The sequence below is a fragment of the Gossypium raimondii genome, chromosome 6, assembly GCF_025698545.1.
Source record: "Gossypium raimondii isolate GPD5lz chromosome 6, ASM2569854v1, whole genome shotgun sequence".
NCBI lineage: Eukaryota > Viridiplantae > Streptophyta > Magnoliopsida > Malvales > Malvaceae > Gossypium > Gossypium raimondii.
The window spans coordinates 6,240,289-6,265,803 of record NC_068570.1 but is presented as its reverse complement, the minus strand read 5'-3'; the positions used below and the strand labels follow the sequence as shown (position 1 = coordinate 6,265,803).

At 31.5% G+C, this 25,515-nt stretch overlaps 2 protein-coding genes across 2 annotated transcripts; both read left to right on the top strand.

The window, feature by feature from the left end:
• Positions 1-5,880: 5,880 nt before the first annotated feature.
• On the top strand, positions 5,881-12,089 carry LOC105773293 (uncharacterized). Its single transcript, XM_052632470.1, has 8 exons — positions 5,881-6,142; positions 6,297-6,430; positions 7,245-8,241; positions 9,326-9,417; positions 10,127-10,201; positions 10,794-10,855; positions 10,924-10,993; positions 11,192-12,089. Exons 1-8 carry the CDS (start codon positions 5,947-5,949, stop codon positions 11,921-11,923), a joined length of 2,358 nt encoding a protein of 785 aa, XP_052488430.1. The 5' UTR covers positions 5,881-5,946; the 3' UTR covers positions 11,924-12,089.
• A 3,439-nt stretch (positions 12,090-15,528) lies between these two features.
• On the top strand, positions 15,529-18,193 carry LOC105772973 (transmembrane 9 superfamily member 11). The gene has a single exon (XM_012594511.2). The coding sequence runs from the start codon at positions 15,893-15,895 to the stop codon at positions 17,855-17,857; it is 1,965 nt and encodes a 654-aa protein (XP_012449965.1). The 5' UTR covers positions 15,529-15,892; the 3' UTR covers positions 17,858-18,193.
• The last annotated feature ends 7,322 nt before the right edge of the window (positions 18,194-25,515 follow it).

Sequence of the window (25,515 nt, the reverse complement as noted above, 5' to 3'; positions counted from 1 at the left end):
CTTATGATCACCCATCTTTGTGCATTGTGGTGGAGCAGTTGGAACATATACTGCATATCCAAAAATTGTAAGATGGGAAATATTTGGCTCTTGACCAAAAATCAATTGTAACGGGGAGTATTTATAATTTATTGGCTTGATGCGTACAACATGTAAATCAATATGATCTCATGCTGAAATAGAAATTCTTGTTCTCATAAGTAATGATTTAGCTATTAGTTAGAGGCATTTGATAAACAATTCAGCTAAATCATTTTGTGTGTGAACATGAGCTACAGGATGTTCAACTTTTATCCCAATTGACATGCAATAATCATTGAAAACCTGGGATGTAAATGCACCAACATTAACAAGATAAATTGTTTTAATTGCATAATCTAAAATTAATCATTTAAACAATCAATCTCGCAAACAATAGGTTTCGAGTTGATAACGCATGTGATTATTTTGTACATTCATCTACCAAAATCATATAATATCAAAACTATCCACATGGTGGATGAATGGGCCCATATTCATTTCAGAAATGCAAGACATTATATCTCAACTTCAGCTAGTGAGTGTTTAAGAATCAATTTTCATTAAGAACAAGCAACTAATGAGAATTCTTTAAATTAAAGAATCTTCTGGTTCTTTAATGAATGTCTATATGAATTCTCAATTAATTTTCGCATCATATATAATCCAGGATGGTCTAATTGGTCATGCCAAGTAGTAAACGCATTTGTATTAGTAAACTTCTGGTTTACTTTAACATGTGTTTCAATTGTACTAAATTGTAACAAATTGATAATTTTATTATCATTCCTTTTAATTTGTACCCACATATAAGTATTATTATGACATTTACTACTGGAAATGTCTAAATCAATGTGAAGTCTATAATGTCACCAAGTCAATAAATATAATTTCTAAATAATTATATGTAGTATTCGCTTTAGGGAATATGCCAAAATCTTCAAATGCCAAAAAATCTATTAATAGCAAACTTTGAGAGTGGATCTTATTTTCCAGGTGTACAACAAGTACATAACCAATGACTTTTCATACGTAAGTTTTCTCTCTTACAAGTTCTCATCAGTAATATTTTACCACGTAATTTTAATTGAGAACTTATTCGAATATTGTAGAGTTATACTCATAGGTTTTTAAAAAATTGCAACTTTAGGTGCATCCAACCATAATAAACTTTAGATAGAATCATCATATTCTATTGCTCATGAATAGATCTTTCATAGTTAAATATTTTGATTTCAACCCTTTAATAGGGATGATGACAAAAGAATATCACAAATATTATAAATTAATAACCCAATCCCTTTTTTGTTCATATGAAATATAACATTTTCCTCGTTCACAATCTCAATATGAAATCCATTACAAATAACTTTTAAAAGTAATGCATTAACCATCACAAATTTTGTATTTTTAGATAATGATATATTAGCTCTTCGGAGCTTTCAACTAATTTTGTACAATTAAATATTGAAATAATATTTGTTTGTTTCAGTACCAAATAAGATAAATATTTTCTATCTATAATGATAGAATTCATTACTACATTCGCATATCCTTCCTCAAAGAATATTAACAAAAACAAAATAGTTAGGCATACGCCACGTATATGGCCAATAATATTTCATATCACATTGATAACATAAGTTATCTTTACCCTTTGAAGAGTTATCTTGAAAACTCTTATGGTTCTCTTATTTATTACTATGTCCCCACTTTTAGTAGTCCATGAGTATATCTTTTATTTTCTTTATGCTTACATTCACTTCGGGGATGCAAAAAATTTGGTAGGACAGACTTCTAAACGCCTCTATTGATTTTTTTTATTTCATAATCACCATCATAAACATGCGTGGATTTTAAATCAGACTCTATCCATTCATGTTGTCATGATTATTCTCCAATTATAATAAATATGATATAATAAATAAAACATAGTAAAATATACCTGAAGATCTTTAACATCATCGTCATCAGCTTGACTATTATCACGAGCATCCATTCTGAGATTGAATCTTTCAACATCCTGAAGATTAATTTGTGGGACGACTTCGAAATATTTAAAAAAAAATAGAGAAACATCGTGCTGATAACGTGTTATAAAATAAAGAGAGATAGAAAAAATAAAGAACAAAGAAAATATGAAAACAATAAAAATGTACTTTATTGATCAAAGAGATGATTTACAATGCTTCATTAGAGTCTTTATTTATAGGCATAAGAAGTATAAAAGAAGTAAATATCTAATTCTAATAACTATTAGAATTTAAAATAAATCAAAACTTTATCTTGGTCATGATAGACATCCACTTAATAAGATATTCATAACATATATATCATTCTTGAAAATGTAAAAGAAAATTGTGGAGGTTTTTTTGGTGGGAGATTCAAAGATTCATGTGGATAAAATTTGAAATATTGAAACTTTCAATTATCTTTTTTTTATTTCTTTTCTTAAATTTTAATTTTGAATCATTTTGTTGTTTCTGTTCAATAAAATCACAATTTTTTTGTAAAATTATTATAAAAAACTTATAAAGATAAAAAAAGGGTTTTTATGAACTTTTAAATTTTTATTTTGAAAATTATATATATTTTAAATTATATTTATGTATTTTTATAGATAAAAGTACATGTTAACAAAAATGAGGCGGATTATGTATTATTTTTTTATTTTTTTGGGGCACCAAGCTCGTATAACTTACAATATGCTTAATACTTACATGGCGAACCATGTCGTGGGCTAAAATGAGGCGGATTGATCTTGCAGGTCGTCCAACTATGTATTGAACTGTAGATGGCTAAACTTCAAACTATCCAGCAAACACAAATATTGTGTAAAGTAAAGTGAACATTTAATTTCGTAATTTCCTACGGAAACCTAAATGGCGAGCTATTCCGCGGATACCCCACACTGTGATAGGTCTAGCGGAACTTATAATGCGAAACATAACAGAACATGAGTTCATTTTATTTACATACATCAAAAGAGTCCAAAGTAATCACCTTCAAAATTTAACATATTTGCTTACAAAATAACTAACCGCCTATATACATGCCACTTAGACCGAACTAAACAAAATCAAGAGTCTACCACAACTTTGGGTAGATAGTGTGAACTTCTCACTGGTCCTATTGACACGCTCTGAATGTTCAAAATCTATAAGATAAAAGCAACCTAGGTGTAAGTATTAAGAATACTTAGTAAGCTCATACAAATTCAATAATTAACCTACCTCACATAATAATTGTGTGTCAATTTAATATGCAAACATAGTTTACCTATCAACCAACACAAATTGTCAACAAGGTAAATGTGTATACTTTATCACATACAGTATATTGAGAACCCAACATGATATGTTAACACTTTTCATATCTGATTCATTCACATACTTTTCACCGGTGCAGACTTCAATTTTTTAATAGTCAAGTCTTCCATTACTCATCATTCCTTAATTTGCCAATTTCACACCTTGCATATTTTATATTACTTGATGAACATCGTAAAAGAACTCAAAACACATGTACGCTTCACATCAAAGTCTCGTCTGAACTAATTATGTACAGAGATGTCAGGTTACTCGTCCGAGCTAAACTTTTATTAATACAATGAAAGTTTAGACAGGTCTATATATACATGTAAGGTTACCAGTCCAAGCTAAACCTTTAAAACGACAACATATTACCAGTCTAGGCTAAATTTGTGTCACGTGTATCTTCAAGTCCGCAACAAATACTTGATCTCGAAATCATTAGGAAATAACACGTAACCATGTGTATGAGTATTTTACTAAGTTCATCGGGACGCTTTCATTTTATAAACTCATTCTCATTCATTGGTGCCATAATTCAGTATCTCCCTTCTATACTCAACAAACCGAATCTGACATACAAAATTTTCAATTATACAATTAAAGTACAAAAGAAAAGAAAGTTAAACAATGTTTATATTATATGAACTTACCTGGTGGAATGACAACACACCACGATAAAGTCTACTCAACAACTTTTCCTTTCCCGTAATCTTCTCTCGACAGATTCAAATCTTGATTTATAACATAATTTAATTCAATTTTTATAAACCAATATCATTCATCAGCTTATGAAGCATATAAGTCAATTCAATCCTATCACTCAAAATTCTCTTAAACCTAACACTAAACAATAGAGCATTTTTTAACAAAGTTTATAGAAATCTTAAACTGGTTTTGAAATGTTTACACTTTAGTCCTGATATTCGAAATTGACAAATTTTCATTTTACCAAGTGATTCTTTTTCATAACACCTCTTCTAATATAATCATTTAACACCATAATTTCAAGCATTCAACAATGGCAATCTCATAAAATCTTTAACAGTTTTTGAAACGAACACCACTGTTAGCTAGATTGAAACACAACAATCTCAAAAACACAAAATTCATGTAAAACAAGCTCTAATTAGCTTACGATGCAAGAGCACAAAACTTGGTCGAACTTTCTTAGCTCAACAAAGAGGAAAGACGATGATGGAGAGAATGAAAGAAAGAAAAATGAATATTCTTCCCTTTATCCGCAATCTTACGGTATATATATCTAATCTAATTGTTAATTAAAATTAACATTATTATAGTTAATACCAACACTTGTCCGACCACTATCTATAAAGAGGACTAAATTATCATTTCTGTCCCTAATCGATTAATGTATTATCATTAGCAAATAGAAATCCATAATAGTAAACTTTTACCACATTTACTATTTCATCCTCGTACTATGATCAATTCTCCAACCAATTCAAAATTTCTAAATTAAAATTTCATATAACATTATATTAAACCAATGATTATTAAATATTAATATCTACGAACTTGATCATTAGAGAACAGGGTTCCGAAACCACCATTTTATGTACCACTGAAAACAAGTTACAATATCTTTGTTATCTTCAAAAGTTGTGATGGACATGTAATGGTGCATGATGTCGCTGAAACTCCACCTACAACTAGCAGTTTCTCTTGGAAAGTGGGTGGCTCTTCATCGCCTTCTTAATTTGTTTCTATTTTGAGAGCATATCAAAATAATAAATGATTTCACAAGTCGGTTTGAACTTACATTATCTTAAGTTCTATATGTTTTTTTTTCTATTATTTAATAAGTCTTCACTTTTAGAAGTTTTTGTATACTTTTGTAGCACTTTTTCAAAATTACATTTGCAAGTGATTTTAAGGACATTTTGATAGATGCTCGATCATTTTATCGATTTTTTTTCTGCTGTTTTGAACCATCTAAGACTATTTTATTATGACACTTGTGAAAGAGGAGTATAAATTTTAATAACAATAATTAAATAATAATACAGTAGTTTCATTGTTTTTTGTATGACGGATCTAATTAATTAGTAGGGTTGAAATAAATGGATTTAACCCTAAAAATTGGATTTCAAGCATTTTAATGATTTTTTAGAAAAATAATACACTAAGCTTTTACTAAGCAATTTGTAGTCAACTTTGGATTAACAATCTTTTTGAAGATATTATTTAATGTCAACTAATTAATATTTTGGAAATAAAATCATCTTTAATTAATATTTGCTTTGCCCTTGGGAAAGGTAAAGGAAAAAAGAACAAGACCGAACCCAAAGAGGATATTCGGTTCACCCACACAACACCAACGAGTCACACGTGTAGCTTCACATGCGAGCCGCTGCGCCTTTGGGTGCCCCAATAGGCACAAACCCAACACGATTACCAAACGATGCCCAGATTCCATCATGTCCGTCCACGTCATCCCCATGGACCTACCCAATCGGGTTGACCCGGCTCCATCAACGCTCCAGATTGATCCTTCAACACTAAACAGAAAAGAAAGAAAAGAAAATGATAAAACCAAAGGGAAGGTGAAGGACCCTCTTCAATTCCTTTTGAGGAAAGGCAACAAGCGGAAGCCATGGCAGGTGGTGGAAATAAGAGAAGATCAAATAACAACAAGAATAAGAACAGCAACAGCAACAGCAACAGCAACAGCAGCAGCCAAAATAAAACGAGGAGTGGCCGAGGAAGATCCAAATCTTCGTCTACTCGAATCAGGAACTCTCTTTTTGTTGAGGGTGGTCTTTTATCCGATTGGCAGTTGGATTCCCAAGGTCCCCTTTCTTTACTATCTTGTTGGATTGCTGAGAAAATGGGTTGGTTTTGGGTTTTGACTAAGGGAATTGAGTCATCAAATGATTTGTGTCTTAATAAGTAAGTTTCTTTCAAGGAAAAATGCTTTTCTTATGGGGTGTTGTTGAATTGCAGGAAGGAAAAGAAATGGGAATCGAATTTCTGGGTTGGGTTCTGATAGGGCAAAGGCTTCTACTTCAAAAAAAGGGCCATCAACAAATATTGGTGGTAGTGCTATAAGATATGAGTACCCTTCTCTCGATCTTCAAGTAAGTTCCTTTGAACACTAAAAGTTGGTTGCTTTTTATATAATTCGAGTCTTGATGAATTTAAGCGTTCTTCCCCTCTGTAATAATGTAAGCAAACTAGAATGTGCTATCTATTGTATTTAAAACTGATTTTGGTTTTACTTAATTTTTCGGTGCTGAATTGGTTTGTTTGTGTTGATTCACTGTATTTATTGCTTTTTCTGCATCTTTTTCCAAATTCTAGTTTTTGTGCTGGTTGAAATTTAGCCTAAATTTCTGGCTTCTACTGTTTTCAAGAAACTTGGAGGTTTTGTAACAAGTTAAATATGGGATATAACAATTTTTCCCTTTCACTGCTAGTTATTTGAACTGACGTAATTTGTATTAGTAGAAGATAGCCTGCTGCATTTTTAGTAGGAAGCAATTTTGAAAACGTTACTGAACTCTGCCTTTATTTTGGGATATAAGTAGGAGCACATAGTCTGATATGAGCCCCTACTTACAGATGATATCCTTGGCTTTTTTCTTTCTTTTTTTTTTTACTGAAGATGTAGGAGAACATATTCTGGTTTCTAGTTTTTATTTTTGATTATACTCGAGAGTTGAGAGGGAATATGATCTCGATGTTTGACAATTGTTATCTCTGCACTACCCTTGGTAATGATGAAGTCTTCTTATTTCCTACTTTGCCTAGGTATTTTGTTCCTTAAGGCTTCTATCTCCTGAGAATAACTTGCATCAGCACATTATTGTAGAAAAGCAGCCAAAATGTAATGATGAAGTCGTCTATATTGAGTAGATTGTGATGATTGTTTTTAATGTGAATTTCTTACAGGATCCAGAATCAGATATTCTGGCCCATGAGGGAGATAATAAAAAAGATGAGCTGCATCCTATTATTTTGCTTTCAAAGGAGAGCCAAATTGTTGCTTACATGGACCAAACCACACCTTCGAAGCCCAGTCTTGTAAATTATACTTATGGATATGGTTCTGATTTTGTACTAGGTGATAAATCACACACAGGATTAGGTTTTGATGATGAATCCGAGGCAACCCCCAGTGGAATCGAGTCATGCTCAAAGAAAATGGAAGAACAAGAAGGAGCATGTTCTAATTTATCATCCTCTGAGACAGAAGCTGATGCTGGTCATGATAATAATAATAATAATAATAATAATAATAATAATAATAATAATAATAATAGTAGTAGCAAGGTTGATGCCGGCGTGGCTGAAGAGTTTATTTTTAATGAATTATCCCAAAAGAAAAATGCAGGGTTTTTGTCAATTGGAGGTGTGAAATTGTATACTCAAGATATGTCTGATGCAGAAACTGATGAGGACTATGATGGAAACTCACTAGGTGATGAAAGCTCTGGAACAACTGATCAAGAGGAGCAAGATGGAGTATATGAGAGTGATGACTCTGTAGTTTCTTCAGATGATGATTCAGATATTGATGAAGAGGTTGCAGAAGATTACTTAGAAGGAATTGGTGGTGAGGATAGTGTTTTGGATACCAAGTGGTTGGTAGGTCAGGCTTTGAATGATTCCGATGATGATAGTTCTTCTAATACTTCTTTTGATGAGACATTAGAGAAGCTGGGTGGGATTGCTCTCCAAGATGCATCTAGGGAATATGGCATGCAGAAGAATCAGTCTAGAAATAAATACTCTGGAGGTGCTAAGGATGCTTGGTCACCAGCCTTGGATGATCTTATGCTACTAAAGGATCCAAGAACTATGTCTGCTAAAAAGGAACATGTTGCCAAGTTGCCTCGGTCTTGGCCTTTACAGGAACAAAAGAGCAAGAATTCCCGCAAATTTCCTGGTAATAATTGTTTTTTATGGTTACCTCAATCTGTATGCTTTAAGTCTTCCGCCTGACTTTAAAACCATTTTCTTTAGTTGATTCTTTTCAGATTGTGCTTCAAAATTTGGATGTGGTTGGAATTTTATAGACCTTCAATGAAAGGCAAATAAGGAAATTAGAAGTATAAAGATAACTTTTTCCTTTTTCTTTTTTTATGTACTGCTTGGACAAATTATATTCGTTGCTCCTCAACTAGCTTAGGTCTGCGAAAGAGAGAGTGTTCCATCTTTTTCATATTTATTATTTATTTGTTTTCTCATTTACATTCAAGTCTTGACAAACCCTCAATTTTTTAATGAGCTCAAAAAAGCTTTAGTTATTTTATGAAATTTGAATATGATGATTTATGGTTTCTAAGATGTGCTGGGATTCTTATTGTGACATGAACAGTTAAGCTGGTTCAATTCTGTCAGTCACTATCTCATATTCAGTCACTTCCCTGTTTGTAGATATATGCTTATGATGTTCTGAAGAAAATCATAATCAGTTAAACTATTACTTCTGTTCTAAATGAAATAAAAATCAATTCAAACCCTAACAATTCGGTCTTTGCATTTTCAACTCGAAGGTCTCAGGTTCTGACCTTGAGAATACGAGGCTCGGTCTTATGGGAAGAGATAGGGTCATTTCCTTTCTGTACTTCACCTTCATTTGTAACAAAAACAAAACAAAGTAAATGATGAAATAATTTGTACTACATTTCAGGGTCACTGTCACAATTTCCTTTGTTACACTTTCTCAACTTATATTAGTAGTTCGATCTGCTTTCTTTTTTTCTTATTCTTGGTGGCCCAACTTTTGGAAATTCCCAATGTGATGACATTTAATTTGGTGTGTCTATATATTGATAGAATAATTTGGTATATGTTGATGTCTTCATTTTCTCTTATTTTCATTTTGCATTATGGCAATTAAAATGTCAATATATTTGTCAGAAGCCTATTTAAAAATAGCCTTATTTTGTAATTATGGTCTTTATGGTACATTAGTAGACCTGAACGCAGACCACGTTATATTTTCTTATTACAAGGGTGCTTTTCAGGTGAAAAGAAGAAACATCGCAAGGAAATGATTGCTGTGAAGCGCCGTGAAAGAATGCTTCGTCGGGGTGTTGATCTTGAGAAAATTAATTCGGTAAAATGAAAAACATTTTAAGACTACTCATCATGCTTTATTTGCTGCACATTCTCAAGCCTACTTATCATGTTCTATTTGTAACAAGTCATAAGTTTTAGGTTTTTGCCATAGTGTTATTTTTCTTGTTTCTTCTTCCTCCACCCTTGAGGTTCTTAAATTGTAATTTATAATTGAGATTTTCCTTTTGAGAAAGTTTAGTTAGGATAAGTGAATTGCATTTTCCCAACTTATGCTCCCTTTTAAAGATTTTGATTAGGTCATAAAATATTTGAAATGGATTCAGAAAAAGTTGTACATGTGAAGAAATAATCAGAGATGGGGGCTACTTAAGTGATCCCTTTTTCTCTTCATACAAGACAATGAACACAAGTTGATAAAGGAGCAATTAGAAGTAATAGAGTACTGGTTCGACTTTGTTCCTAGTCCCTTTTAGGTTAACAAATATAATATTTTTTCTTTTTCTTTTCTTTTAATAGTTCAAATGACAAGAGGTAGAAACTTTCCCTGTAAATACAAAACTAAAAGAGATGACATCTTTCTTCTTCTTCTCCTCCTCCTGCTCCATTTTTTGGTGCGTGTTTGGTTGGACACTTTGAGGAAACCATTGAAGTAATTAATAAATGGATATTAAGTTATTCTTAAATGCATTTTAAGTTACCATGAATGATTCAAGACATTAACAGCTCCATGTTTTGATGAATTGTAGAAATTAGAGCAGATTGTTTTGGATCAGGTTGATATGTTTGCTTTTCAGCCAATGCATCCTCGGGATTGTTCACAGGTATGGCCCCATGGCTAACCTTTCGCGGTTCGGAATTGATTTTTCTTAATACATCCCCGCTCCTCTTTTTTTCTGTGTGATTTTTTAATCCTATCTTATGGGCATGAATCATTTTCTACCAATATATAACAATGTGCAATTATCATTATAATATTTTAAGTTAAGTGGCATGGAATAGCTTGTTCTCATTTTATCAAATAGGGACAAGGTTTACTTGGTCTTAAACTAAGGTTATGACTGGGAGAAGAATGTTAGTATGAAGTGAAGAGTGGATTATCCTCCAACTTATTTTAGCAAATAGTTTGGAAAGTTAGTTTCTTCAATCAGAAGGCTGAGCATGGAAAATATTATCGGTAGTGTCAGAGAGGATAACTTGTGAGTTGAAAATGTCAATTAGCCATTGAACTTGTGCATTTAAAGGCAAACAGGCCTGATAATTTTGAAACAAGTATTAAAGAGTCCTGCTTTGAAATTCAATGTGGAGCTCTGAGAAAACTCAACATCAAAGAAAGGCTTTTATTTACTTTTTTAACTAGCTGCTGACTATTTTGCTGCTATTGGAGTATATTTGATGTACTTTAGGTCACTGTAGGTAAGAAGATTAGCTGCAATTTACCGTTTGTCTAGCGGATGCCAGGGTTCTGGAAAGAAAAGGTAATTAGTCTTTTACTACTGCATGAATGGAATCTGATGTTCAAACCTGATGCCATTTCTCCTTACAGGTTTGTGACAGTAACACGGACACAATATACTTCCATGCCGTCTTCCAGTGACAAACTTCGCCTGGAAAAGGTACCAAGCTCCTTTTAACTAAATGTTGAAGGTTATGCACTGCAAGCAGTGGATTTTGCAATAATATTTTATTAGTATTATGTGTATGTAATAATATATCTTTTGCTATGTTAGCTCTCTCTAGAGTTTGAGCTTGTAATTGGGTAGTCTATTAGTGAAAATTAGCAGACCTATAACCCTTTATTTTCTGGATTGCAGCTAATTGGAACTGGTGACGAGGATGCAGACTTCCCTGTTAATGAAGGGTTTAATATAAAGGCATTGGATTCAGGCAGAGCAAGAGCACAGAAGGTTGCTAAAGGGAGTGGCTTAAAGAAAGTCGGTTCTAGCAACATTGGTGAATCAGGTGAGAAAAGACGAAGTGGGAAAAAGGTTTCCTATGTAAGTCAACCTGTCTCATTTATATCGAGTGGCGTCATGGTATCTGAAACTGATGAGATCAGAACTACCGATCCTGAGGGTACATCAGAAAGTTACGAACATAAGGGTATCATCAGATCAGCACAGTTTGGTGCATTCGAGGTACATACAAAGGGTTTTGGATCCAAAATGATGGCTAAAATGGGATTTGTTGAAGGTGGAGGGTTAGGAAAAGATGGTCAAGGTATGGCACAGCCTATTGAAGTCGTACAGCGGCCTAAATCCCTTGGGTTGGGTGTGAATTTCACCAGCACAAGCAGTGACTCAGATAGGGTACATAAATCTGGCGGAGCTTCCGAAAATCATAGCAAACGTTTTGGTGACTCATCGAAGGATCAGCATAAATCTTTTGGAGCCTTTGAAAAGCATACCAAAGGTTTCGGATCCAAAATGATGGCTAAGATGGGTTTTGTTGAAGGTATGGGGTTAGGCAAGGATTCACAAGGCATTGTTAATCCTTTGGTCGCTTCTAGGCTCCCAAAATCACGAGGATTAGGTGCTAATCACTAGATGCCATGCATAAAAATGAATATACAAAAGGCAACCTTCAAATAGAACTGTTTCTCAGGTTAGTTCAATGCATTTGTAGTTATTTTTTATTTAGCAAATCGTAACATTCACCTCACTAACTTTTACGGTACGTTTAGAAGTAATAAAAGCTTCAGCCATTTGGATCCTTCCTGGTTTATCATAGATTTCCCATTGGAAGCTTTCTGGTATTGTTCATGGAGGGAAAACCCCATGATTTGTTGTTAACTTTCTAGGATGGAGACATGGTGGAAAAAACATGAAATGACTTGCTATGTGCATTGGGAAGCCCTTCAAGGCTTACTTGAGGCATGGTTTGTGAGATGTGGGAGCTTTAAACCACTCTATTTCTGAGTGCTTTTCCATGTGACGGAAAATGTGAAAATCGGTGTTGCTGTTTCATTCACATAATTTTCGTTCTTTTAAATTGTTAGTTTTATTATTGGAATTGGTAAGACGTGTGCATCATGGCCTGTATGCTATACCTTTCATTCTTTATGCATCCAATCAGAATATAATTTTTTTATGTAGCTAAGCAAATGGTGTAGAAGACAGGCTTAACAGCTCATCTTTAACAATAAAAAATGCCATATGATTGAATCACATTACCTTCTTTTTGGTGCTAAATGATATTGCCATCTTGGTTTGACCAAAACAAGGCCATTAATGTTAAAAAATGATGGTTAAAATTTGAGTTTTCTTTGCTCATTAGGTGGTGGGTAGAGAGCTAGATTTAAGCTATATTAACCCTAGTTAACTTGTTGAGAGTCATTCCAACACTATTTCTGGCTATCCTTTTAGTTAATTAGACTGTGGCATACTATATTTAAAAAATAGGTAAAAAAATATACAGAAATACACAAATTAAAGAAATATTTTTAAATTTTTAAAATGTTAGAAATTTCAAAACAATTGTAAAAATAATAGAAGCTATAAAACATATCAAAATTATGAAATTTTGTTAAAATTTATAAAAGAATGTATAAAAATGATTAGAAATTGTAAAAGATTGTACAAAAAAGTTATTAAAATTTGTTGTATCCTATAATAAAGTATATCCTCGTTAATTACACTTAGAATGTTAAAATTTTGGTATAAAAATTGCATATAGCTAAAAGTACAGTCAATTTTTATAAATCTTATTTAGTAATAATTGAATAAATTTTCATATTAAATTTTAAAATTTTTAAACAAATTAATTTTTAGTACTTTGCTAATATCTCTAGTAGCATGTTCATTCGATTTGGTTTCCTATTTAATGTATAGTGTAAGCTTTATTTATCTATTTATCATGGTACATATGCCCTTTCTATTTCATATTAAAGTTCTTTAGAATAATCGAACACTCGACAATAGTGGTAGACACACGAAAAACATGATTTTTGAATATTTATGGGCATTTAATTTATAATTGTAGTTATAAATATTAAGTGTTTTACAGCAACATATTGGCATGTTAATATTTAGATTTTTACTTTACATTTTAAATTTTAATTTGTCAATTAAGATATGAGTCTAGAGACAATAAAATAGAATAATTAAAATATTATCTAATTCATATGACAATATGTTTCATTGTTTATATAATTAAAATTTTATTTAAATTTATTACTTAAAAATTTACTTTTTATATCTCAGAAATACTTTTTGACTATAATATTGGACACTTAAATTTGAAGCAAATATATGAAAATAATTTTTATAATATTTTTCAAAAGCAATAAAACCAACCCCTAATTTATTTATTTTTAAAATATAAACAATAAATCTAAACAAAGTTTAAAAAAAATCAAAATCTCATGCATATAACATAAACTTAATGTTATATGTTTAATTGCATTAAATTAATATTCACGTGTTATATTATAGGTTAAAGTATATATAATTGTATCAAATTAAGATTTACACATTATATTGTAGGTTAAAATATGTTATAAGTTCCTATACTCTTTATGAATTTGAATTTTAGGTTTTGTACTTTTATTTCTAGAAATTGAGTCTCTTTACTATTCGATTTCAAAATATAGGCCAAATTGTTAATATTGTTAAAATTATTTTGTTGAATTAATATTCATTACAATGCCATTTTTTAGTTATATCATTCCGTTTATTTCAAGATTTCACTTTAAAAATTAACAAGCTAAACCGGATATTTAAATTTGAAAAGTAGAGGATTAAATTCCTCGAAATAAAAGTATAAGGATTGAATTCTAAATTTATGAAAAGTATAAGGATTTATGACATATTTTAACCTATATTGTAACTAAAATTTATTCTTTAAAGGTAGTTATATTGTTTTTATATTGCTTTCGAACTAGTAATTAATAAATGTATTCGATGTTACTAACAAGTGGCCGAGTGTAATGGTAAGAAACATTGTACTTTTAATGGGAAGATTTAAGTTTAAATTTTGAAGACGAAATTGTTGGGAAGGACAGCCATGAATCTTGAAAAACTAGACCTGAAGTATAAAAAAATGTATTTAATGTTTTATACGAAGAGTAATTATAAATTAATATTTTACTATATTATTTATAATGATTTCATAGTAGGATCTTCTTTTAGAAAGAACAAAGAATATAAGTTAGTAAAGGGTTTAATTACCAATTTCATCCATTTATTTTAATTTGTCAAAATTCAATCCTTATATTTTATAATATATGGAGTGAATAAGTAAAAAATCAACTATTCAAATTTATGTTTACTAACAACTGGATTAACTTATTAATTTTCATAATATATGAGGATTAAATTTTAATAAATTAAAATAAAAGGACCAACTTTTCAATATTCTTAAGAATTCTTTTAAAATATGCATAATAATCTAATAATCTACTAAATTTAAAGCGAACTACTATATACTATACGCAGGAAATAAAATAAAATTTTTGATAAAGTGTTAGAAAAAAATATAATAATTTTAAGAACTTAATTTTTGAATACTTGATAACCCGTAATGAAATTTATTATATAGAACTTTTTCTACAGAAAGTGTGAAACATGATAAGTAGATAACACCTATTTATCACTTAATAAAGAATATTTTTTATTTTACTTTATTTCATTTAAGATTTTGTTATCATTTATCAAATAATCTAATTATAAATCGTATTTCATTGGCAAAAAGCTTGAAAAAAATTAACGATCTTTTATAGATAAAACTTGAACAAAAAATTGGTGAAAGTAGCTATAAAGTCACTCTATTATAGGGACTAGATTAAATTAGTCCCTTTACTATTAAAAAAATGAAAAGATCAAATTGAAAAATTAAAATTTATTATTTAAAAGATAACATGAAAATTTATTTTTTCATTTACAATTGAACTCTAAATAAAATATTTAATCTATGAATCATAAAAAGCTTTTAAAATATAAATCCTTTAAATAAGAAATGATATTTTTAAACATTAAATAGTAACTCGGTTGAAATGGCTTTATTTGATCGATATAATAGTGGAGGGACTAATATGATTTAGTCCTTATAATAGAAGGACCTGTCTAGTATATTCACTAAAAAAGCTAATAGAGTCAAAAACGTGTAATTCAAGAAAGCTTCAAGAGGAAAAAAGAGAGAAAAAGAAAACTCAAAACATGGTGTCGGTAGTAGAGTTTTTTTCAGAAAAAAAAAAGAAACCCAATCATATAAGACCCGCCATCGTGCCTTCCATTGCTACTCTCGTCCTCTCAAAAGTGCATTTTCCTTGGAAACCAAGAAGGAACATTTTGAAGATCTCTCTATGTTCAGACTTTAAGTCTCTTCATAGAGGCTCTTCATTTTGCTCTCTCAGCAGGAGCAGGTAATGCTATTTCTCCTTCCATTGTTACATGCACTGCTAGATTTTGTGCTGTTCCCATTGTTTGCTCAAAACCCACATCGAAATTTACCTGTATCTTTGCTAAAAAACACATTTCTCGTTCTGGGTTTTCCCAGATCTGACAAAATTTGGAGTGATGGGTAATTTTGGGATCTGGGTATTAACAATTTGCTTGATATTTCAATCTGGGTACGGGTTTTATTTGCCTGGTAGCTACCCTCTGAAACATGTGGTAGGGAATTATTTGTCTGTCAAAGTGAATTCCTTGACTTCCATTGATACTGAAATGCCCTTTAGCTATTACAGTTTACCCTTTTGTAATCCTGTAGAGGGTGTTAAGGATAGTGCTGAGAATCTTGGTGAGCTTCTCATGGGAGATCGGATTGAGAACTCACCATATAGGTTTAAGATGCACACTAATGAAACGGAGATCTTCTTGTGTCAAACCAATAAGCTCTCGTCTGATGATTTTAAGTTGTTGACGAAGAGGATTGACGAGATGTATCAAGTTAACTTGATTCTCGATAATCTGCCTGCTATAAGGTATACTAGGAAAGAGGGTTTTATGTTGAGGTGGACCGGGTATCCGATTGGTGTTAAGATTAAGGATGGGTATTATGTGTTTAATCATTTGAAATTTAAGGTACTTGTTCATAAGTATGAAGAGACAAATGTAGCCCGTGTTATGGGGACTGGGGATGCTGTTGAGGGTTTCCCTAGTGTCGGCAATAAGGGATCGGATGTTCCTGGTTATATGGTTGTCGGGTTTGAGGTGGTTCCTTGCAGTGTCGTGCATAATGGTGACTTGGTTAAGAACTTGAAAATGTATGAAAAATACCCATCTCCGATTAAATGTGAGCCGACTACTGTGTCAATGCCCATCAAGGAAGGTGAGCCAATTGTCTTCACCTATGAAGTTACTTTCGAGGAGAGCGATATCAAGTGGCCATCTCGTTGGGATGCTTATTTGAAGATGGAGGGAGCTAAAGTCCATTGGTTCTCAATCTTGAATTCTCTTATGGTGATCACTTTCCTCGCCGGTATAGTCCTTGTGATCTTCTTAAGGACTGTCAGGCGGGATCTGACTCGGTATGAGGAGCTTGATAAGGAGGCGCAAGCAATGGTGAACGAGGAGCTGTCTGGGTGGAAGCTAGTTGTTGGGGATGTTTTCCGTGCCCCATCCAATCCTGCCCTTTTGTGTATTATGGTTGGGGATGGAGTTCAAATCCTTGGGATGGCAATTGTGACAATATTGTTTGCGGCTCTTGGATTTATGTCACCAGCGTCCCGTGGAACTCTCATTACAGGTATGCTATTTTCCTACATGATTCTTGGTATTGCAGCTGGCTACGTTGCAGTTCGTCTTTGGAGAACAATTGGCTTCGGAGATCACAAAGGATGGGTTTCCGTTGCTTGGAAAGCTGCTTGTTTCTTCCCCGGTATTGCCTTTTTCATTCTAACCATTTTGAATTTCCTGTTGTGGGGAAGTCGCAGCACTGGAGCTATTCCATTTTCTCTCTTTGTTATTCTACTTTTACTTTGGTTCTGTATCTCGGTTCCACTCACCCTAGTTGGTGGATACTTTGGGGCTAAGGCACCTCATATCGAATATCCTGTTCGAACCAACCAAATCCCTCGGGAAATTCCAGCTCAAAAGTACCCATCCTGGTTGTTAGTTCTTGGTGCTGGGACTCTACCTTTTGGTACCCTTTTCATCGAGCTTTTCTTCATCATGTCTAGCATTTGGATGGGACGAGTGTACTATGTCTTTGGGTTTCTGTTCATTGTTCTGGTCTTACTTGTTGTGGTTTGCGCTGAAGTATCTTTGGTGTTAACTTACATGCATCTGTGTGTGGAGGACTGGAAATGGTGGTGGAAATCGTTCTTTGCATCCGGCTCAGTTGCCATCTACATCTTCCTGTACTCCATAAACTATCTCATATTTGATCTTAAGAGCTTGAGTGGACCTGTCTCGGCTACTCTGTACTTGGGGTATTCTCTCTTCATGGTTCTCACAATCATGTTCGCAACTGGCACAGTTGGATTCCTTTCTTCTTTCTGGTTTGTGCATTACTTATTCTCTTCGGTAAAGCTGGATTGAAGATGGTTTCTCCAGGTATGCACACAAAAAATGGCACACTGAAGAGGTAAGTGGACAATGAAGAGGATCTTGAGAAAAGAATTCAACCCTTATATTAGTCAGTCTTCTCTTTACAAGTATTTTGTTATCTTGAGCTTTACTTTAGTGGATGTAATAACAATAAGTTTTCCCAAGTTTTGCTTTATTCTTTTATGAGATTTGCATTCTGATCCCTTGGAGACTGATTTGGGTTGTGTTGGTATACTTTGTTCCGGTAATTATACTACGTTTTTTCAGCCATGATGAAATGCAATGAATATCAGTTCATCACTTTTTCATTTGAAAAAGTATCCAAAATCTTTATATTTATTTATTAAGTAAATTTAAATGAAGATTAATTAGTATTTTATTTATTTATTTATTTATTTTTTATCTTCAGTAATTTTTAATTATTATTAAATTAAAAGTTTAAATGACAAATTGCTACTTAAATCATTCTTGTATTCTCATCTTAGTACCTTTATTCTCTTTTCTCTCTTGTTAGAATGATTTACTTAAGTCACTTCAAGCATTACATCCCTTGAATTCTTTTCCGTGGCATAAAACCTTGTAAACATTGACATGTATATGTTTATATCAAATCATTTCAAGAAAAGTTAAAAAAAAAATTATAAAAATTAAAATAAGAAGTTTAAAAATATAAAAAGAAAATTAAAAAATACTTTTAAGAAACTTTTAATAATATATTAATATATAAAATAGGTTGTGCCCAAAGATATTCTATTCTACCGAGGGTGTGAGTTGATTATGAATATATAGCAAAATTCGATTTAAATCGATTTACTTGTTCTGTTCTAGAGGTGCTCATGGGCCGGGCCCATAAAAAATTTCCGCCCGGTCCAAAATATGGGCCTAGAATTTTGCCCAGGCCCAGCCTGGGAAAAAATTCATAAGCCCGGGCCTGGCCCGGCCAATTTTTTAAATAAATACCAAAATTTTATTTTAAAAATTAAAACAAAAATTAAAAAAAGTATTTTAAAAATATTTTAAAATTTAAAAAATTTAAAAAAAGTATTTTAAAAGTATTTTAAAATTTAAAAAAATAAAAATATTTATTATATTCGGGCCGGGCCGAGCCGGGCTCGGCCAAAAAAGTGGTGCCCGAGGCCCGGTCCGTTTTTTAATCCGGTCTCGTTTTTTTGCCCGAGCCCATATTTCGGGCCTATATTTTTACCCAAACCCTCCCATATTTCGGGCGGGCCGTCGAGCCAGGCCGGGCCGCCCGGCCCATGAGCACCTCTATTTTGTTCTGTTCTACTGCACTATATAAAATTATCATTTTATCATTGTATATATAACTATTAAAAGGGTAAATTTTAATAATATATTATAGAAAAATTCATATATTTTATGCTTAAATATATTATTTTGAAGAATTATGTTTGAATATTTACTTGACTTTAAAAAAATTAAAAATAAGTAGCAAAAATTAGATTGAAACGGAGCAAAACGAAAGTGGATGTATCCAACATCCATGAAGGTGGTGACAGTTTTCAAAATAATACATCTATAATAAAACGGGACGGGTGGTGGAACAAAGCGTGCTAATTGTAAAGTGGTAATAACGTCTACGTCTCGTTCTATTACTATCTCTAATCAATAATATGTTATTACCTCGTCAATGCAAGTAAAGTGAAATGGAAGCACGATGGTTCAAGGTAATGAACGTTGGAGAGATAGTATCGGTTTGGTTGTTGATAGGGGATTTGGAAATCAATCAGGTTATCTCGTGAAGGACCTTTGCTTTTCACTTGTGATCTTGTTTTATTTTGTAAAGCTGGCCTAATCCAAGCAAGCAGTGCTAGGAATATTTTGGAACAATCATGCGTGTACTTTTGGGCATAGATATCTTATTCTCTACGAATGTTATGAGGTTGAGACCTCTTAGATGTTGGGTTTTCAAAAGTCATTTAGGTGTTCCCCTATTCCATGAAAGGGTCATCAATATCAATTCTTGATTGATGAAGTGCGTAATAAATTAAATGGATGAGACATCAAACTTGGGGACATATCACTTTTACCAAAGAAGTGATTATGGCAATCCTTAATTGATTTATACAATCATTGGATTTTATGCCTTAAATGTAATAATTTGGTTATTTTATTTGTAGTTTTGAATTGACTAAAAATTAAAATTTTATAATTAATTTATTATATTTTTTTGTAAGATTGTTTTCAATAAATTTTTTTCATAAAAGCAAATCAAACATTCACGATTAATTATTTAAAAGTTTAATTAATATTAGGTTGCATCATATATTAAGATTATGATGTGACAAGATAACTTATATTAGTAAGTCATCTAAATTGTTCATAGTTTATAGAATCAAGATGAACAATTGATTCATGAGACTTATTATGTTGTTTCTAAGTCGACTTGTGGAGAGACATTATATTGTGTATCGTGATAGTTGACTCCAAGACATAAAGACATAGGTGTAATTGCCTAGATTGAAAAACATCAGATAAGACTCAAGTAGAATTTATTCTGAATCCGTTTATGAATTTATTACTTGTGAAGTTCATAGTGTAACTTACCTCAATCTTGAGTAAGTGACTGACTAGGGTATACCTAACTCACGTACTTTGATATATTGAAAGTTTGTGTTCCTTTGGTATCGAAGCTTAAAGTTGGTAAATTGAGTGTATGACTTATATATAGCATGACTTCATTTACAATAGTAGAGTTCATAGCTCAATTAAAGAGTAAATGGTATTCTCTTACTGGCATTATATGAATTATGAAAAAGGAACACGGTCATGGGTTATTCATCTGGGACAAATGATAATCATTTCTATTTGTTAGCAATAATCTTTTTCATTGTGGAAGATGCAATAATGACAATGACATAAAATAGAATCATATTGAATGAACAAAATTTAACTCGAAGGGATCAATGATACATTATGAGGGAAACACACAGATGACAATGTTATTGAAAAAAACATAAATTTAGGTTGCTTTTGTATATAATGGGTTAACTCAATGACGAAATAATTTGTGATTAATAAATGAAAAGTTGGAGTTTAATTACAAACTATTTAAGCCCTAATTATATAAGTCTGATTGGTCCCTCCGCTAGCTCAATATAACTCTGAATGAATTGCACAAAAAGAACCATTTTGATAAATGAATGAAAACGATGTATAAAAACTAAATTGCATGAATTATTGTCCACAGTAAATGCATTTTCTCGAAGCAACAAGAGATGACTTAAAATTAATTTAATTAAATGTAATAAAATAATTGAGTCAAAAGTGAAAAGTTAAATTAAATAGTATTGCAGTTTTATTAAACAAAACAATTTAATTTATTTACTCATTATAATACGATAAAGTCGTGATTACTTTAATGAGATTAGAATTGAGTTTAAAAAATAATTTAATTAGATTAATTAAATTTTAACTAACCAATGAATTAATATTTTGAGAATAAAAAATTAGTTATTGGGTTGGATAATTATATGAGCTTGTTTTAATTTAAAATTGAACTGTAGATTAGAGGTGCTCATGGGCCGGGCGGCCCGGCCCGACGGCCCGCCCGAAATATGGGAGGATTTGGGTAAAAATATAGGCCCGAAATATGGGCTTGGGCAAAAAAATGAGGCCCGATTTAAAAACGGGCCGGGCCTCGGGCACCACTTTTTTGGCCCGAGCCCGGCCCGGCCCGAATATAATAAATATTTTTATTTTTTTAATTTTAAAAAACTTTTAAACAACTTTTTTTAAATTTTTTAAATTTTTTAAATTTTTAAAATACTTTTTTAATTTTTTTAATTTTAAAATATTTTTAAAATACTTTTTTTTATTTTTTGTTTTAATTTTTAAAATAAATTTTTGGTATTTATTTAAAAAATGGGCCGGGCCTGGGCTTATGATTTTTTTCTCAGGCCGGGCCTGGGCAAAATTCTAGGCCTATATTTCAGGCCGGGCCCGGGCCTAGGACACGGGTCAAAAAATTTTCCTGGGCCCGGCCCGGCCCGGCCTGGCCCATGAGCACCTCTACTGTAGATACAATTGTACCCAATATATGAAATAGCTAGAAAGCCAAATTATGGACAAGTGGATGACACACATAGGAAGGGTCTCCCTATGCTTACTGCCCAAGTGCCCATCCCTGTTGGAGTTTTAGTAGAACTCTAGTTTTCTATTAAAATATTATTTTCTCCTCTCTTTATTCTAGTAGGATTCTTGTGTTTTTTTTTCTATATATAATGAAAATGGGATGCCGAAAATTATAAGGAAAATATATTAGGATACTTTGCAAATTTTAGTAAAAATTTATTTGGATTATTTCTTTGAACTAAAAAAAAATATATTTTTTCATGAGTACTTGTAGTATAAATTTGTGAGGTTATAATTGCATAATCCTTGTATTATAATTTAAATTTGTGAGATTGAATTTTTTGGTTTTGGATTTTCTTAGAAAGTTAAATTTTCTGACTAGAAAGTCTCGATTTTTATCTTGTGTTCGATTCTTTGAGTATGCAAGGGTTTTAGAATAACGGTTGAAAGCCAAAAAGGATTTAGAAACTAGATTCAAGATTTGAAATCAAAATTACATGTACTAAATTTAATGAATTTTATTACTATAGATGTCACAACCAAGTTCAATTTTATGAAAAATTTAAAATTCTGTTGTGCAACAAGAACTATTGTTCATAACCTATTTTTCCAACAACGATCATTTGCACTGGAATGTGCTAAGAAATAGAGTGAATGAGTTCGTAGTTTTGTATGAGAATCAAACAATAATATAAGAAAATCTTCTTTATTGAGTTGGAGTGATTGTTTCTAACAGACCATCAATGGAAGACTTAGCTTGTGGAATTGAAAGACCCTAATACATTTTTTATGATGAGACTTGGCTATCAAATTCTCACCAATAAAGATAAGATTGGTGATGGAATTTCGAATAACATTTACTAGCCTAATTTCTCTGTTGTTTGGAGATCAATTTCGAAAATTTGGGCCACTTTAAAGGAGAATGTGTATTGGTCAATTGGAGATGGTGAGGAAGTTCGCTTTTAGGAAGACATGGATTTGAGATATTGGCCCTTTTTTACACCATTGTCGAGCACCCCATTTGATTATCCCAAATATTAAAGTTAAGGATATGGAAGGTGATATAGGAAATTGGCTTTGAATTTTAATATGGAAGATAGATGCATTGCAATGGGTAAAGAGTTTTCTCTAGGTGCATGCTCATAATCGACTAATACTGTCGAGGAATGTTTGATGACTCATTGTATGTCAGATGCCAATGTCTGTGTAAAAATACTGTTCACGTAGTAAGAGATTTTGGTATAGCGAGAGAGGTTTGGCTTGCATTGATTCTTCAATAAGCCCTTGTTCGTTTCTTCAATCTTAGTCTGAAGGATTAATTGTTTGCAAATTCGAGGAATAATTTTAATCTTATTCTGCAAACTGTAAATTGGGTATCACTTGGGATTTTATGCTAGCAATTGCGAAGAGTGAGGAATGACTTGGTGTTTAATGTGGCCGCTGTAATTAGGAATTCACTGCTAAAATAGTGTTTAACATAGGCTAAATATATTAAGCAAGCTACGACATTGTATATGAATAAGCTTTCAAATAAGAGTGATGTAGTGGAGTGGATACCACTCGGACTAGGATAGTTAAAGATAAATATTGATGGCGCAAGGGATATCAACAATTGTACCACTTTGGTTGGTGGATTGGTTCACAATGACAAAAAGGAATTGGATCACTAGTTTTTCTAAGAATGTAGGAGCGTGCTCAATGATCAGTGCAGAATTATCGGGCATATTAGATGATCTGCTTTGAGGAAGGGGGGCTCGTAAGATTGTGGTAGAATGTGACAATTTACAAGGAAAATCCCGAAATTAATGTAATGGCTTTGGTAAGGGCTATCTGGGAAATGTGTGGTAGGAATTAGGATGTTAAATTTATCCATATGAATCGAGGTGGCAGTAGAGTTGTTGACTTTATGGCTAAACCGAGAAAAATGAGCGTATTTATTCTTGTTGGAAGATTTTTCTTGTGGTATTGATGATTTTTTTAAGTAGAGAGCTGTTGAGCACCTTCCTTGAAATAAGTTGAGCAGTCTCTACTTAATTGGTTCAATCCGTTTTAGGTTGGTTTTAAATTTTACATTTTCAATTTTTTCGTCTAAATATAAAAAAAAACTTATTATTATTTTTTAAATAATAAAATAGGTCATTTGGATAAGTTGAACTTAGGCTTGAACCTAGAAAAATTTTAGAACCATGCTTCGACTCGGTCTATAAATACCTCTATTTTATTAATTTATAAAAACTGCATTATCTATAAAACCACTTGTCACTCATAGTACCCTTTAAAAAATTATCATGAAAAATAAATTTTAAACATACTTATTTTATATTCAAATAAGAAAACCACGAAATGAGAGCTTGTGAAAAGAAACAAGTCTCACCAAGAAAAAATATTAAAAGACCACATATTAATATGAAGGAAATTTTATTATAAATAACTATATTATATCATTTCTACTACTTGGGTAGAGGTTTTTTTAAAATAAATAAACAAACTTTTAAGCGTGTTTGGTTGGATGAAAAAATGAATGGATAAAAGGAGGAGTGGAAAACGGAAAGAAAATAAATTTTGAGTGTAGTTAGTAATAAAGAAAAGCGAGAGGAAAGAAAATAAGAGAAATTATTATTTTCATCCTCAAACATAAAAACCAATTTTTTCAAATTGAAATGATAAGAGTAGAAGAAATAGGAGATAAAGGTATATTAGTTCAAAATTATACATTTTTCAAATATTTTATTTTTTCATTTCATTTTTAACTCTATAATATAAGGGATGGAAAACAGATTATTTTTCTTTCAAATTTTCTATCTTCCTACCCAACACACCTATGGAAAGGAAAGCTATATTTTTTTCACTTTTCTTTCCTTTATTTTTCATTTTCTTTCCACTCTACTAAATAAAGTCTTAGGGTGTATTTGATTGAGTGAAAAAGTAGAACGTTGGAAGAGGAAAAATAAAATTTGGGTGTACTTGATAGATAAGAAAAATGAGAGAAAGGAAATAAGGAGATGATTATTTTCTATCTTAATCTATAAAATTAATCCTTCCATATTAAAATGATAAAAAGAAAAAAATTGAAAGAGTCTGTGTATATTAACTTAAAATTATATATTTTTAAAAATTTCATTTCCTTTCTTCTCATTTTTAAATCTACCAAGCAATTGATGAAAATAAATTACTTTTTTAATTTTTTCTTTTCTAACAGGCACACTTATGAAAAAATATAATTTCTATATTTTTGTTTTCATCCTTCAATTTTTTATTTTTCAATTTTGTTTCCACCCTACTAAATAAAGCGAGATTATCAAGTTTAAGTTTTAAACTTTAATATTGTATTTTTTAGTAAATCATTTTTAAGATTTTATATAAATTATTAAATAATATAAATATTTTTACAATAATATATAAAAGAAAACTTTGTTAGTATCATCGTAATAATAATAACTTTTTAATATTATCTAAAAAGATACCAACAAATAAATTGAAAAAGGAAAATCCACTTTATATATATAAAAAAACCCTAAAAATCAAATCCCGAGAAATTTAAAAAAGAAAAAGAA

Bases quoted from the DNA above. Each gene is read 5' to 3' on its own strand.
- LOC105773293 (XM_052632470.1), top strand. From the start codon at position 5,947: ATGGCAGGTGGTGGAAATAAGAGAAGATCAAATAACAACAAGAATAAG. The intron at 6,431-7,244 runs GTAAGTTCCTTT...AATTTCTTACAG, and splicing joins ACCCTTCTCTCGATCTTCAA to GATCCAGAATCAGATATTCT. The intron at 10,994-11,191 runs GTACCAAGCTCC...TCTGGATTGCAG, and splicing joins ACAAACTTCGCCTGGAAAAG to CTAATTGGAACTGGTGACGA.
- LOC105772973 (XM_012594511.2), top strand. From the start codon at position 15,893: ATGGGTAATTTTGGGATCTGGGTATTAACAATTTGCTTGATATTTCAA.